Source organism: Cynoglossus semilaevis, chromosome 1, assembly GCF_000523025.1.
Source record: "Cynoglossus semilaevis isolate Cse_v1.0 chromosome 1, Cse_v1.0, whole genome shotgun sequence".
In the NCBI taxonomy this organism is placed as follows: domain Eukaryota; kingdom Metazoa; phylum Chordata; class Actinopteri; order Pleuronectiformes; family Cynoglossidae; genus Cynoglossus; species Cynoglossus semilaevis.
Genome location: NC_024307.1, coordinates 10,375,547 through 10,389,408, shown reverse-complemented (window position 1 = coordinate 10,389,408; position 13,862 = coordinate 10,375,547). Strand labels below are relative to the sequence as shown.

Sequence of the window (13,862 nt, the reverse complement as noted above, 5' to 3'; positions counted from 1 at the left end):
TCTTTCGCTGGATTAAAGCAACTGCAACTTCTTACCAGAGGGCTAGGATAGTTGGAATTTCTTAAAACCTCGAAATACGATTAGAAGAACTTGATCGTATTGCTTTAGGTAAATTATCTTGGTTAAGCGTCATAAATCTTGTAGATGTACGTCTCTTGTGAAGGTGAGTTGGCATCAAACTGGAAAAAAAAGGGGTGGGGGGTTAGACCTTGTTTTGAATCAAAGCTTTTCCAATCTCCACAGAAGTGATGCGTTGACCCTTGAGAAGTTTATACTGATAAAGCAATAGTTCACTCAGTCTCTCAGATAGAGTGCATGCCACAGGGAGCAGGTCATGGAAAAGTCTTGAGTTTGCCGAAGTGCTCTCTCTCTCCCTCTCTCTTACTCTCTCTCTCTCTCTCTCTCTCTCTCTCTCTCACCGTGTCTGTCAGTCCTCGTTCTCTACCTCACTCACTGCACACATACACAAAGAGAGCTCGTGTGCATGCTCGGATGGACTCAGACACATTGACCAGTGTGAGCGCTCACACATCACTGAATGCTGAGGTAATTTGTAACAGTAGAACAGCTCAGAACGGTGGGTAAAAGAAACATATGACACATGCGAGGGATTTACACTACTTTAAAAGGCTATGTGGAGAGACTGGGTCAAGAAGTACAGTAAAGTACATCGCCGAGGCAGCACCTGACGTTTGAATGAGTTGTGACACATTATTAACGCCGGGATTTCAGGCTCTGTATGAGCAAATCTCTGAAAGGGGGATTAGTGAGCGCACAAAGTAGCTACAAAAGATACGTATGATCTACATATTTACTGACGTTTATGTAACTGCGGAGGTCTCAATTTTCCTGGACTGAAGTCAAGATTCTGTTCAAAAGAATGTGTAGCCTATTGCTTGTTCAATCTTTAAACCAAAGGGTATGAATGATAGACTACGTGTTGTGCGGACTTGTTCATTAACCCATGCAAAGTTTTTCCAAAGCACACATATCTACTTGTCATGGAAAAAAGGCCCAGGTGTTCCTGATAACATCAGTGATGGCCCTGTTCTATGGGGAGTTCCTGTCATTCATTTTCATTGTTTATACCTCCTGGCAAAATGTCAGTGAGATAAGTCAAAAGAAAGTGTAATAATATAAAATGTGTAGCATTTAAGAGTTATTTCAAAAGTAAATTTTCTTAGTTTTTTCAATAAAGATCTCTATATTGCAATTTAGACTCCACTTTGAGAGACTATGGTTGATAGTGAATATAATTTACATTTAAACCTGTATTCTCATTTATGCACTCATGTTTTGCCTGTAAACATTTGCCTGCAAGCAGTTTTGACAGGTTTCGGATGACGGTGGGTTCCAAATTTTATTAACAAATATATGTTAAGACTCGTCACTCAATTCAAACAGATCTGACATTTTGTTTCATTATTTCTTTGTCAAGTGGTGCATTAAATCAACTGTTGAAAATTGTCAATGTTTAAAAATAAGCAAGTTTTATACCAGACGAGACATGTTATGACCCGGTGCAAAAGAACCACAATTGTACAAGGATAGTTCTCTGAAACAGCTATATAGATGTTATAGAAGCATATGAGAAATAACATTGGTATTTTAATCATTCTTATTGTTTAATTAACTCTTGCTCTTTCTACAGAAACGTCAGGGGAAGTTGCTGTAGTTAGTCTTTATACTTTATAAGTGAATTAGTTGTGGTAGTAATTACTTCGCCAAGTATAATAATACTTTGATCTCTACTTACGCTATCTACCTTATAACTGTTTTTTCTTTCAGTTAATATCAGGACTGTTGTGGTCATAAATGCACAATGTTGAGAAAACTCATATTCGTACCTATGAGTGTGTCAAATCTAGAAAGTGGACACAGCTTTGTTCCTGCTTTGCAGCCTACGGTTTGCTTTCCGCGTGCATTTTGCACAACTAGCGCCCCCTTAGTTGCGGAAGTGTAAGGACAGGTGAGAGGTGACAGGTTGAGAGGTCGCTTTAGCGTAGCAGCATGACAGTTGCTGCTACAACGTTAGCTTCAGTTTTACTGATCGTATACCGAATCAAACGAGACTGAACTATAGTCACCAGTCCCGGGTAAACTTTTGCGGAATATAAGAAGCCTGTTGAGTGGTAATGCGTTCGTCGGTGGACATTTTTATTTTTGCTTAATCACTAAAGTTATCCTCTGCTAAGCTAATGAGCGTTAGGAGTTGCTATGTCACAGCCGAGTGTTTGGACTCGGAGCTAACGCGAATAAACTAACAAAGCTGTGATTCTTTTGGAAACTGTCAAGGTGAGTACAATAAGGAAACGTCACGTTTCCCACGAAGAGGTTTTCTGGCATTTGTCAGTATTTGTGTTACATAAAGATTTTACTGGCTAGTTAGCTTTTAGCAGTAAGCTGCTGTTTGTGTCAGCGTGGTTGTCAGTGGCAATTTTAATGACACTGACATAAAAATCAATTTCCATGTATTAAAATGTCTTTCGGCTCAGCATAACCACTACTAGTGGTACTAGTATTCTGATTTTTACTTATTTGGGGGGTTAACGTCTGCTACCAGAAACCAGTGAACCGTCAATGTTCTATTCCTATCTCTTCTTAGCTTATTAGCATGAAACTTTTAAGGTCCTGTTAATTATTTACTAGGGAACAGCCTTGGCATGTTGCACCTTGGATAACGCTGGTGTAAGTGACCCATTAGATGCAGATTAAACCTTAACTAGACCTTGTTGCCATTCTAGTTGTTTACCCATGTTCCCTCTCTTTTTCTCGTTCTTTGCCGCACCCCGAGTCGAGGGACATTGTCTTAAGATAAGAAGTGAAACATGGTTTGTCATTGAACGTTTTTATAGATAATTAATTTTGTCTTCTGCATTTACTCATCACGTGAGTGATTAAGATCGTCCAATACCTCAACCATTGATTTTGGACAGTAGTCTTGTATCAAATTAATTTTGTTTTGCAAGTCAGGTAGATGCCATAGTGAAATAAGAAACAAAGTCAGATAAAACAGGGCAGAACATGCCAGCGAATTAAGATGAAGCCATTGGAGGTTTTAAGGATGAGTCAAAACACCAGAGTGAGGTTGTGGTGAAGTACAGGTTTGTAGAGAGACCTGTGATATGTGACCTGGAGACAGTGGCGTCCTAATGGAAGAAAGCTGAGCTACAGCTCACAGGGTTGGACATGCTTATAAATAAGCTCATCAGAGGAACAGCCAAGGATGATCAGTTTGGGGACAAAGTTAGTGTGATCCCACATGTGACACTTGAATTGGTCAAAATGAGTAGCCAAGGCGAGAGTTCGTGAGTATGTGTTCTCGAATATCAGCCAGCATGCACTGTCCTGCCGCCTTTTCTGTTGTCATAAATGTGCTCACATGGCTTCTATTGTCAACTGATGAAAACACCAGTGTGACTGCTGACGCCAGCAAACTTCCTTTTAGTATTTTATAGGTGTGTCAAATTGTCCACAGGTTACTTTTTGTTGTAAATTACTTCTGTCAAATGGCCTCTAAACACATTAAATATCATAATTTGTTTATAAAATGCACTTGAAGGTATACCAAAGTCATCCTGTCAATCCTGTCAGTAAGTCTTAAACAAATATGAATCAACACGTTTTTCCAAACATTTAAATCCATGTTGTCCATTTAAAAAAATCCATTGCTTTTGGAATAAACTGTGGTAATACATTACATTCCAACAATAGTACATTTGCAGATATTTCAACCATTTCCTTTATTGTTCCTTTTACCTGATTGTAAGATTGCAAGATTTATAGCTAATTAAATCAGGTGTAAGTGATCGTTAATTGAAATGACAAATGCTGTGTGATAAGAATACACATAATTGCACAAATAAACATATAGTTAAATTATTTTAATAATATAATTTGCAATTTAATTATCTGTTTTATCTTCATTCCATTCTCCCCTCTTGCTTGTCTGTCTCATCCAAACACACACAGTCCAACTACGTATGTTGTTTAGCCTAGACATGTTTCACCTCTTAACTCTGCTTTGCTTCATTGTGGAGTCTGGTCTTGGCTTTGAGTGAGGAATGCAAAAGCAGTGCCAGAGAATCCAGACTTGGATGATGAGAAGGATTGCTGTCTACCGCCTCTGCTGGTGTGTCTGTGAAATTACTTTCAGGATTTCTATCTTAGTGGTAATTAAATAAATCTTAAACAACTATGAGACAGGGACCAAACCAGACTACCACTTTGCACACATATTGAATTTAAAAAACAGAAGGGTTTACCCATTGGCTTTGCATCATGAGTGTTGATGTCAAGTGGGGGAAAAACAAACATTTTTTATTTAACACTTAAATGTTGACAGTTCCATTCACTTGTCATGTGTCTTGATCCAGCAGTGTTGTCCTCCTTTAATGTGTTTGTATCAACTCTGAATGTTCCAGGAGCCGCCCAAGGGTGTGTGTTGTGTGTATTCGTGCTGTGCGTATGGGCATAGTCTAATTGTGGCAGTTGTGCTGAGCAAGCCTGTTTTCTCACCTGTCTCATGCCTCACATTTTCCATCATTAAAGCCAGTAACCCTCATTGCCACTATTATAATACACACAAACCAACATGCATTTTTTTCCCCTTTGTCTGCTGTCTTAAAACTTGTCGCATCATGGTGTCACCGAGGTTGTTGACAGAAACAGGATTATGAGGTCAGCATGTCTGGACCAAATTCTTTTGCACTCATAACAGTAATTACAGTCGAACTGCATGAATCATGGGTATATAAAAAGAAAATAATAAAAAAAAATCTACTGAGTGATAAGTAGTAGCTGCTTCAGCTACAGCATCAGCTGAGACTCACTGCATTTCTGTTTCAAACTTCATCTCCTGAGGCTTGTTACTGAAAACCTGTTTGTCTCCTTCTATTAAATAGTTATTTAGGCAGTGGCTTAATTTTAAAGTATTTTTAGACGTTGAAACATCAGGTGGAACAAATTTGTGGTCACAACAGTGCAAGAACTGATAAGCTACAGGTGCCACGAGTCAAACCAGACGGATGAGCTTTTGTCATATAGTGTCAGAACTGATAAGGACAGTTGTTGTAAGTGTTGAATTTTAAGAGGATTACTTTTTGTCTTCTATAACCTTTTGGTATTTCTGCTATGTTGTAGCGACTGTTGGAGACATGCGTAACCAGTGTCTAATTAAAAATATTTTTCCATTCACATTGATCTAGAGTCCTGACGTCAGACACTGTTGTTGTTTGTGTTTTTACATTGTTAATAATTTCCATTTGCTGTTTTTTTTTTCTCTGAAGTTGCCTTGCTTGGTTACAAGAAGAAGTTCAGTAATCCTTGTCCAGTCTTGTAAAGAAAGTAGGAAGTAAAGTGAACTACTTGTCATTGTGACACACACCACTCCACACAAAAGGCAAGCCCACTAAAAAATAAAAAATAAACAAACCAGATAAAGAAATAAAAGTGGAGAAATGGAGTCCAATCCAAAAGACCAATCAGAATTTTGTTTAAACCAAAACACATTGTTAGTGGTTCACATTTTAAAATACTTAAAAAAACACTAATACTTTTATTTTTATTTAATATTTTTTTTTTTTCTGTTTTTGAGGAATGCACTTTTTTGCCTCTTATATATTATTATTACTTTTTTATTATTTATTTTATTAATTTTTTGTTGTTTTATTTTTCATTTGAAAAAGTCATTTAAAGAGTCAAAACTCAAGTTCTTGGTTTTGTTCATGGTATTGATGTTATGATTTATCTTTTGTTCATTAGTCTTTCATATCTCCAGGTATGTTAATGGTTATCAGTATTGGCCACTGAAGGCAGTAGAGTGATGGGTTATTGGTATGGACCTTTAAAAAAAAGTTATTGTGCAGCCCTACTTAATACACACTTTTTGCAGAAATATTTAAAGCTGATAAAGAAAACCAGAATCTCCCTATCAAAAACATTGAAACGGCACAATGCAATACCATTTTTTTTCTTTTTTTTGATGAAATGTCTGGCTCGCAGTGCATGGGTCGGCCGCTCAACTGTCACTGGCTGGGCCTAATTTTGCAAAGCAGCTAGGCTGCTCGACCTGTTCAGCAAGGCAGAAGACTGCTTTCCTAATTGGAGGCAGCTTCACCTTTGTCGACCTCCAGCCACTGGGTTAAAAAACATTTTATAATACAAATACATTAATGAAATGGCCCCAAACGGTGCAGGATTAAAATGTTTGATTTTTGAGAAAAAGTGTCTGTTTTTTTACATTTCCACTACATGTAATCACATTGAACGGTGTTATATTGTTTAAGTAGCAGGCAGCCATGCAGTAGGAGGGACAGGGTTCTACTGTATTCCACTGTATGTCCGTATTCTTCACATGGCTGTACTCCACGCTCATATACAGTATTCAGTAGTCAGCGATGGCCTCATTGGAAACACTTTATCAAGTTCCAGTAGTCAGTATCTAATAGTTTTAATACCTATTTATGACCTTTAAAGTTGTTTACAGTCAATCATTTATCATTTTAGCTGGTTGATCAGATGATTGTTATGGCTACAATTAGCATCATAATGTTGTTAAATGTTTAACTAATTATTTCCAAGGTCCTTTAAGCAGTTGATAGAAACATCTTAAACAGAAAAAAAGAATTCTCTGGATGCACAGATGGAAAGACATAAATGAATGAATGGGATTTTAAATTATTAACTGAGCAAAAAGTGATCAAAGAGGGGGAAGAAACCCTAGAATCAGGGGTGGTCCTCATCTCGTGTAATGCTGTATATTGCACCATAATTTGATAATGTAATTATCACAATTGGCCCAGTGGGAAGGCCCATCTGCTGAAAACAAAAACAAAGAACCAAATAAACACCAGCATTGTTAGTCACTTTAGAAACATGAGAGAGAAAGTAATGAAAAAAGATCAAACGAAAGTCTGACGTTCATGACCTCTGTAGACCACGGTTTTCCAAGTGACTCTGGGGCAGCTGTGAGCCTGGTCCTACCTGTTTGTAGCTCTTGTTTTGGTTTTTATAGTAAAAAAAAAATTGGCCCAGGGTTTACACGCGTATGCAGACTGCACATTCAGGGAATTCTTCCGAAGCCACAGCCACACTCTTATTTAGTGACCATGCACCTACAATTTGTTACCCACAGTAAGAAAGATTCTCCTATTTACATTCCATGCTGGGAATGTCTGCCTGGGATTTTCCACTGTTTGTGGGAAAATTTGTCAAAGAAACAACAGAGCGGCAGCAGCCGTTGGGATTGATGACCTCTCAGCTTCTTTTCTGAGAAGTTACAAATTAGGACTACTGTAAATTCCATTACCATACATATTCTGTCCCCTAAAGTAAGTATGCTCAGTCTTGGATCTTTCTTTTGTCTCTTTACAGATGGCCGTGTCGGTGCGGGGCCTGTACTTTATGGTGACCCTGTTTTTGGGAAGTTTCTTTGGAAGCATCTTCATGCTGGGTCCAGTTTTGCCACTCATGCTGGTCTCTCCTGCTTGGTACCGCTGGATCACCGATCGCATTGTGGCTACGTGGCTGACGCTACCTGTGGTGTGTACACCAGCCTGGTCTTGACTCAGCCTACCACTGTCTGTGTGCCAGATAGTCTAAAGTAACCTTAAGTACCTTTTGACATGGTGATCTGCGTCATCTCGGCTTTATTTATTCCTCCCTGTTTAATTGGATTTTATTTTTTGTCAGAAGCACACTTCAAATTGGTTCAATTTGCCCTCGAGGAAAATCATCAGTCTACGGTGACCTCAATAATGGGTGGCATTATTTATGTTTTCCAACAAATTTAGCTTCTTTTCCATCCCATTCCCATTAATTTTGTTTTTCTTCCAACACTGAGGCTCTCTCTCCCTCTCTTTCTCTCTCCCTCTCCTTAGTCCTTACTAGAGCTGGTGTTTGGTGTGAAGGTTGTGATCACGGGTGATGGTTTCATCCCAGGGGAGCGCAGTGTGATAATCATGAACCACCGAACACGCCTGGACTGGATGTTCCTCTGGTGTTGTTTGCTCAGGTACAGCTACCTGCGTCTGGAGAAGATCTGCCTCAAAGCCATTCTCAAGGCGGTGCCTGGATTTGGTGTGTATACATTTTGACTCGCGCATGTACTCGCACCTGAACACCTCTGCATTCTAGAATACAATACATCTCTCTGAACAGAACTTTGCTGTTGACACAAGCCATGTGTTCCATTATACTATATCGCCATATGCCAGATGTCAATTTCTTGAACAAATATCCCAAAACCTTGTAGTATAACATTTCATGCTGTTAGTTAAAAAAAATTAAATGTAATTTCTTAAGATTTTTGTTGGGGTGACTGGAAAAGGTGGATCCTTAAAAAATAACCAAAAGGGTTTGAGAACCACTGCATTAGACAGACTGGCTTTTTTTGAGCCTTTCACATGCAGCAGTCTTTCCTTTGTTTATTGGTTTTGACAGTTTAAACATTTTTCTAGTAAAGTGATTCACCAAACTGCTGAGTCCTTTTTTATTTGCATTTAAATGTGTAAGTTCGTGTTCATTACCAGTTTTTATGAGTCATGGTAAGTCAGTCACATACGAGACTTAATCGGCCCAACATGTTAACATGTGGCACTTTATCCATCTTGCAGGCTGGGCAATGCAGGTGGCCTGCTTTGTCTTTATTCATCGTCGATGGGAAGAGGACAAGAAACACTTGGAGAACATGCTGGACTACTTCTGTGACATCAGAGAGCCACTGCAGCTGCTGCTGTTCCCCGAGGGCACAGACCTAACTGGTACTTACAGTCTGCATCACTCCATCCATACGTACATGCAACCATTTGCCTGTAAACGCAGTTGTTATTCTCAGCATATGTTGTAGGATTTTTTTTTTTGTTTTTTTTTTTTATTAAGCTCAGTGTGGTCAAACACCTGTTTCTCCACAATGTGCTGACGCTGGTGTTCACACAATTTTAAAGTGATAATACAGAAACAATCCCTTGACACACACACGCACGCACACACAGACAGCCCAGGCAGTGGCAGGAATGCTCTGGTCCTAGATGTTCAAATCCCTTTCGGATCACAATTAAGCCAATCAAACGTCCCGAGCAGCTTTTCCAGGGGAAGCTTAGCTTCTCTTTACATTTCATTATGTCACAAAGAGTTGACTTTGTTTGCGTAACAGTTGATCAGCAGCTTCGGTGACTGTTACACTTTAAATGGTGCGTTGGCCTTTGAGGGGATGTGTATCTGCGGCTAAGTCTCCTTAACACTGTGGCTAAAGAGGAAGTGTACGGAATGTTCTGACATGGTTTCAGTGGTATGAGACTTTATATGCTATAGCTGTCTCAGATCACTGCCCAGTTTCCTGGTCCCTTTAACAAAGTATTACTTAGTATGGGTAATTTATCTAGAAATAAGGGTGAATTATGTTAACAGAACCATGCTTCTGTTAATTGTCATTGTCACCGTGGCTTTTGCGTAAATGTTCTGTGAAAACTGTCTATCCTGGATAATAAGCAGAAGTTTTTTTATTTTTTTTATTTTCACGCTTTGGATTTCCAGAGAACTGAGCTGCATGTATAATTATCAAAAACAATTAAAAGGTGTTGTATAAGAATTTACACACCATCATTTGCACAGAGTGGGTATATTTGGGAGTTATTGAGAGTCTGTCCATTTATGGACAGAAACTATTTCCTGGTCCGTTTTTTGATATCGTTAGTTCTATACCTAAGGGCAGCACGGGTTCCGGTTAGGGTCGGAGCCAAAGCACTGACCTTTGATAAATGTTGGTTTCCGCTATAATCCATCTGCACCTGTGTTCCTTTCAGAAAACACGAGAGCAAAGAGCAACGCCTTTGCAGAGAAGAACAACCTGCCAAAGTTGGAGTATGTGCTGCATCCCAGAACGACTGGATTCACCTTCATCGTTGACAAACTGCGGCAAGGTCAGGATTGACCAACATTAGCACTGATACATAAAGCTACAGTGGTCACCTTGTAGGTTTTGAGGAGTCAGCTTCTTTTCTAACATTGTGAGGTCTAAATCAGACAGTGTTAACTGTCTTTTTATAATGTACGTTGTTAAATGTTGACGGTCACCTTATGTCCCTGTTTAGGTTATTTTTTTAATGATTAATTAAATACCCTCATACTCCTTAAATTGAAAATGTATAATGAAAACACATCATTTTTGCAGCTAAGTACAGTCTGTATATAAGCTGTTGATGACACACGACTAAATATAAAAAAACATAGTCTGTTTTTGCTGTTTAAATCTCCACCCATCCTGGATACTGAGTCTACTACTGACTCTCCAAACAGGTTTTGTAAATGTTGGGTGATTTCATCAGTCTTGGATTGTTCCGTACATTGCACCCGTCGTGTATGTTGCTCCTGCCTCAGTCCACTCTGTCCGTCTAGGCTCTATATTTACACAATAGACCTCAGCCCCACAGGATCCGATGCCGGCAGGTGCCCTGTACATTTGATACATCATTTAACTGTCCACATGTGTTGAACTGACGCTGTACACTAGCAGCGATGGTATAGAGTCCCAAGGCTGTGTAAAGTCACACTGGGGATGAAGTATTTAAGCCCACTGGATAATTACGAGGTGCGCTTCTACTTAACTTAAGAGCTAGGATTTGAAAGGGTGTGCAACGCGGCTGGAATAACCGCCGTGGTTGTGGAAAAGGGATAATATTAAGTCTCCTTGTGTCATGTCTGGAGCTGTGCTGTTTACATAAGGGCTGCTATGTTTAAGAGGTTTGGCTGTTGAAACTGATGTATTGGGGGATATGTTATGCTTAAATACAGAGGTCTAATAATTATTATTATCTGGGGGCCAATGAGCATCCAGTCTGGTCAGTGGGGGAATGCAGTAAAACTGAAGAGCAGCAGCTCAAAAAGGAAAAAGCCACTCAGTTTTAAATACATGGAAACTGGGTAGTTCACTGTGTTCTTAGTGACACTAAGAACAGTGCCAAGAAGAACAGTGATGAGGACAGCTCTAATTGGGTTGTTATAATTTAACTTGTTTTACCCCAGGACAGGGTAGGTTGTTGTAATTTAACTTGTTTTACCCCAGGACAGTAACGGCATCACTGGAATCTATTTTTAGTTGGCTAAGTAAGGCTAGCACATCAACAAAATTTAATTAAAATGTTGCAACGAAAGCTTCTCTTTCTTTTCTTCCCTCTCGTTTGTGAGTTAATGACTCAAATAAAGAACATACTGTATGTGAATGATTTTCTCACTTTATTCTGTTTAGATCTACTGGTCAAATGTACCTGGTTTTGAAGCCACTCTAGTATTGGTAGGTTTGTTAATTTAGCCTTTTTGTCCTTGATTCTTAGGAGACAATCTGGATGCTGTCCATGACATCACAGTGGCTTATCCCAAGAACATCCCTCAGACTGAACGCCACCTCATCCTGGGCTTGTTCCCCCGAGAGATCCACTTCCACGTACGGCGCTACCCAGTTTCTTCTCTCCCCTCATCCGAAGGCCTACAGTCGTGGTGTCAAGAGCGCTGGGCTGACAAGGAGATCCGTCTCCGTGACTTCTACTCGGGACAGCCCCGAGGTTTCGACAGAGATGGCATCGCCCGCGTGCCCCCGTGTAAAACCGAGCTGCGCGTGGCTCTGATCAAAGCAGCCTCGCTAGTGTACTGGACCTGCTTTATCGCTCTGTGCTTCACAGGCCTGTGGCTCTGGACACCATTCAGGATCTACTTCCTGGTCATGGTCGTAGTCTTTGTGGCCCAGCAGAAGTTGTTTGGAGGGATGGAGCTGCTGGAGATGGCCTGCCATAAATATTGGAAACCCTCGGCTGCCAGTGATGGAGCCAGGAAAAAGGAGATGGATGGGAAGACACAGTGAGGTGGGGATGGAGGACAGGAAGGATTGGACACTGAAGGAGGACTCCTGTTCAGTCCAAAGGGCTAGAGCCAGGAATCAAGCCTTAGAAAGGGTGTAAATACATACACTCCTTACTTAAAAAAAGGGGGGGGAGGTGTTGCTCATCCATGTGTTGAGCTAAGCGCATCATCAACACATGGTGTCTCTCCACCCTCTGTAATCACTCAGCTTACTGTCAGTACTTTTTTGACCTGTTTTAAGTTACCTGTGTTTTTGTCCTTTGACAACCTCAAGCTGTTGATATCCTTTCCCTGCTGTCGCCACGTCCTCTGACTTGGTTTTTATATAGTTTCTTATTGTGTTGTGGGTTTTAACATGTTTCTCATTTATCATGGAGCAGAGCCATAGAGCAGACCAAATGTTTCTTTGTGATGAGTTGACACTAAATGAGCTTTCAGTTGTTGCCATCAGTTTGAATGATGCTTTTTATCAGGAGGTTATTCAGCTCAGGAGAAAACGGATGAAAAAGCCCTCTCACACCAAAAAAAAGATTGGTCTGGGTTTTTTTTTTTTTTTTTTTTTTATGTAGACCAAACAGAAAGCCCCCATCTCGTGCACATGCATCATAAACACATGCAGAGTACCACACATACACACACACACACACAGACACAGAGTCTCTCTCGCTCTCACCTTTACTGTATGTACCTCTTGAGTACGTTCTTGCTAGCTGTAGATTCAGGACTATTTGACTTTGATTTGTGGCCTCTGTTGATATACGGGGAATTCTCCTGGTAATTCCAGGAGACCGAGGATATTTGATTTGTATTGCTTTCCTTTGCAGCAATGCGTATACCAAAATGGTGATGCAAGTTTTTATTTGAATCACATGTGTGATTAGCTTTTCCTCCAGTGAGAACTTTAATCATTTGCTGGTGCCATGTATACAATAAGTGATGTACGTGTGAATCCTCCGTCACTTTCACAGATTTAGTAGTCTTAAGAAGAGAAAGGCTTTGTAATAATTCCAAGAGAATTATCAGTGTGTGTACAGTTACATGTACTACCAATTGCATGGTCTGGGTATTTGATACTGGTTGGTGAATGTAGTTTTCCAAGGATAATATTTTATCCTCAGTTTGTGGCGTGATTAAACAATAGCTAAATATAGTTTTGTAAGGAAGAAGATAATTGCACTGAGACAACACTAGGACTGATTCAGAAGATGTGACTGAGGTTCTGATGGTTTCATGAGCAGAAGAGGTTTTGTGGCCATTCTGGGAATCAAAGGACAGATGGATGATGCCAGGCATGGAGGAGGGACGTGGGTGGCGCAGGGGTTTGGAAGAATGTCGTGTTGGGACAACATTTACTCCATGGTGCAGGGGTGGCACAGAGGCCCAGACTTGGAGTGGAAAACTGGCCCGCGATTCAACCCTAATCCAAAAAAGACCCAGTAATTGGAAAACTGGCCCGCGATTTAACCCTAATCCAAAAAAGACCCAGTAATGCCCACCTCAGCCTGAGTAACCCTCACGAGAGGAGTGTCCGCCATTGATGCATCTACCAAACTCAATTAGCGAGTGACAGCTGACAAAGCTGCTCCCAATTTTGCCAAAAAAGGACAGAAATTGAAACAAGATCAAAGTGTGGTGCTCCAGTCATACCACTGGCCTCGATAGCATTTGAGCCACATTGGTTTGGACCTCACTGTAACACAACTGCAGCTGACCATCTCGCTGATGAGAACTCTGTCAGGGTCAGCTGCTCAGCTGACAGAAAGGAGACCGAAGCGTTTCTTATGTTTTGTATGAATCCGCTGCTCCTGTATTTAATGTAAGGGAGGTTATTTTTCTCCCCCAGTCACTGTGATCAGCTGTTAGCAATTTTATCAGTGGCATGTCGTAGTTTACTGTATCTAGTTCCACTTACATTGAGAACAACTTAGAATGTACACATGTTACGTGTTAACTTGTGCTAGTTTTTTTGTTGCTCTTTTTTTGTTAGTTATTTTAATTTTTTTTTTACC

At 40.2% G+C, this 13,862-nt stretch overlaps 1 protein-coding gene across 1 annotated transcript; it reads left to right on the top strand.

Annotated features, from left to right (window-relative positions):
* Window positions 1-1,962: 1,962 nt before the first annotated feature.
* Window positions 1,963-13,066, top strand: lclat1 (lysocardiolipin acyltransferase 1). Its single transcript, XM_008310207.3, has 6 exons — window positions 1,963-2,295; window positions 7,375-7,542; window positions 7,881-8,079; window positions 8,616-8,762; window positions 9,804-9,920; window positions 11,331-13,066. Exons 2-6 carry the CDS (start codon window positions 7,375-7,377, stop codon window positions 11,852-11,854), a joined length of 1,155 nt encoding a protein of 384 aa, XP_008308429.1. The 5' UTR covers window positions 1,963-2,295; the 3' UTR covers window positions 11,855-13,066.
* Window positions 13,067-13,862: the final 796 nt, after the last annotated feature.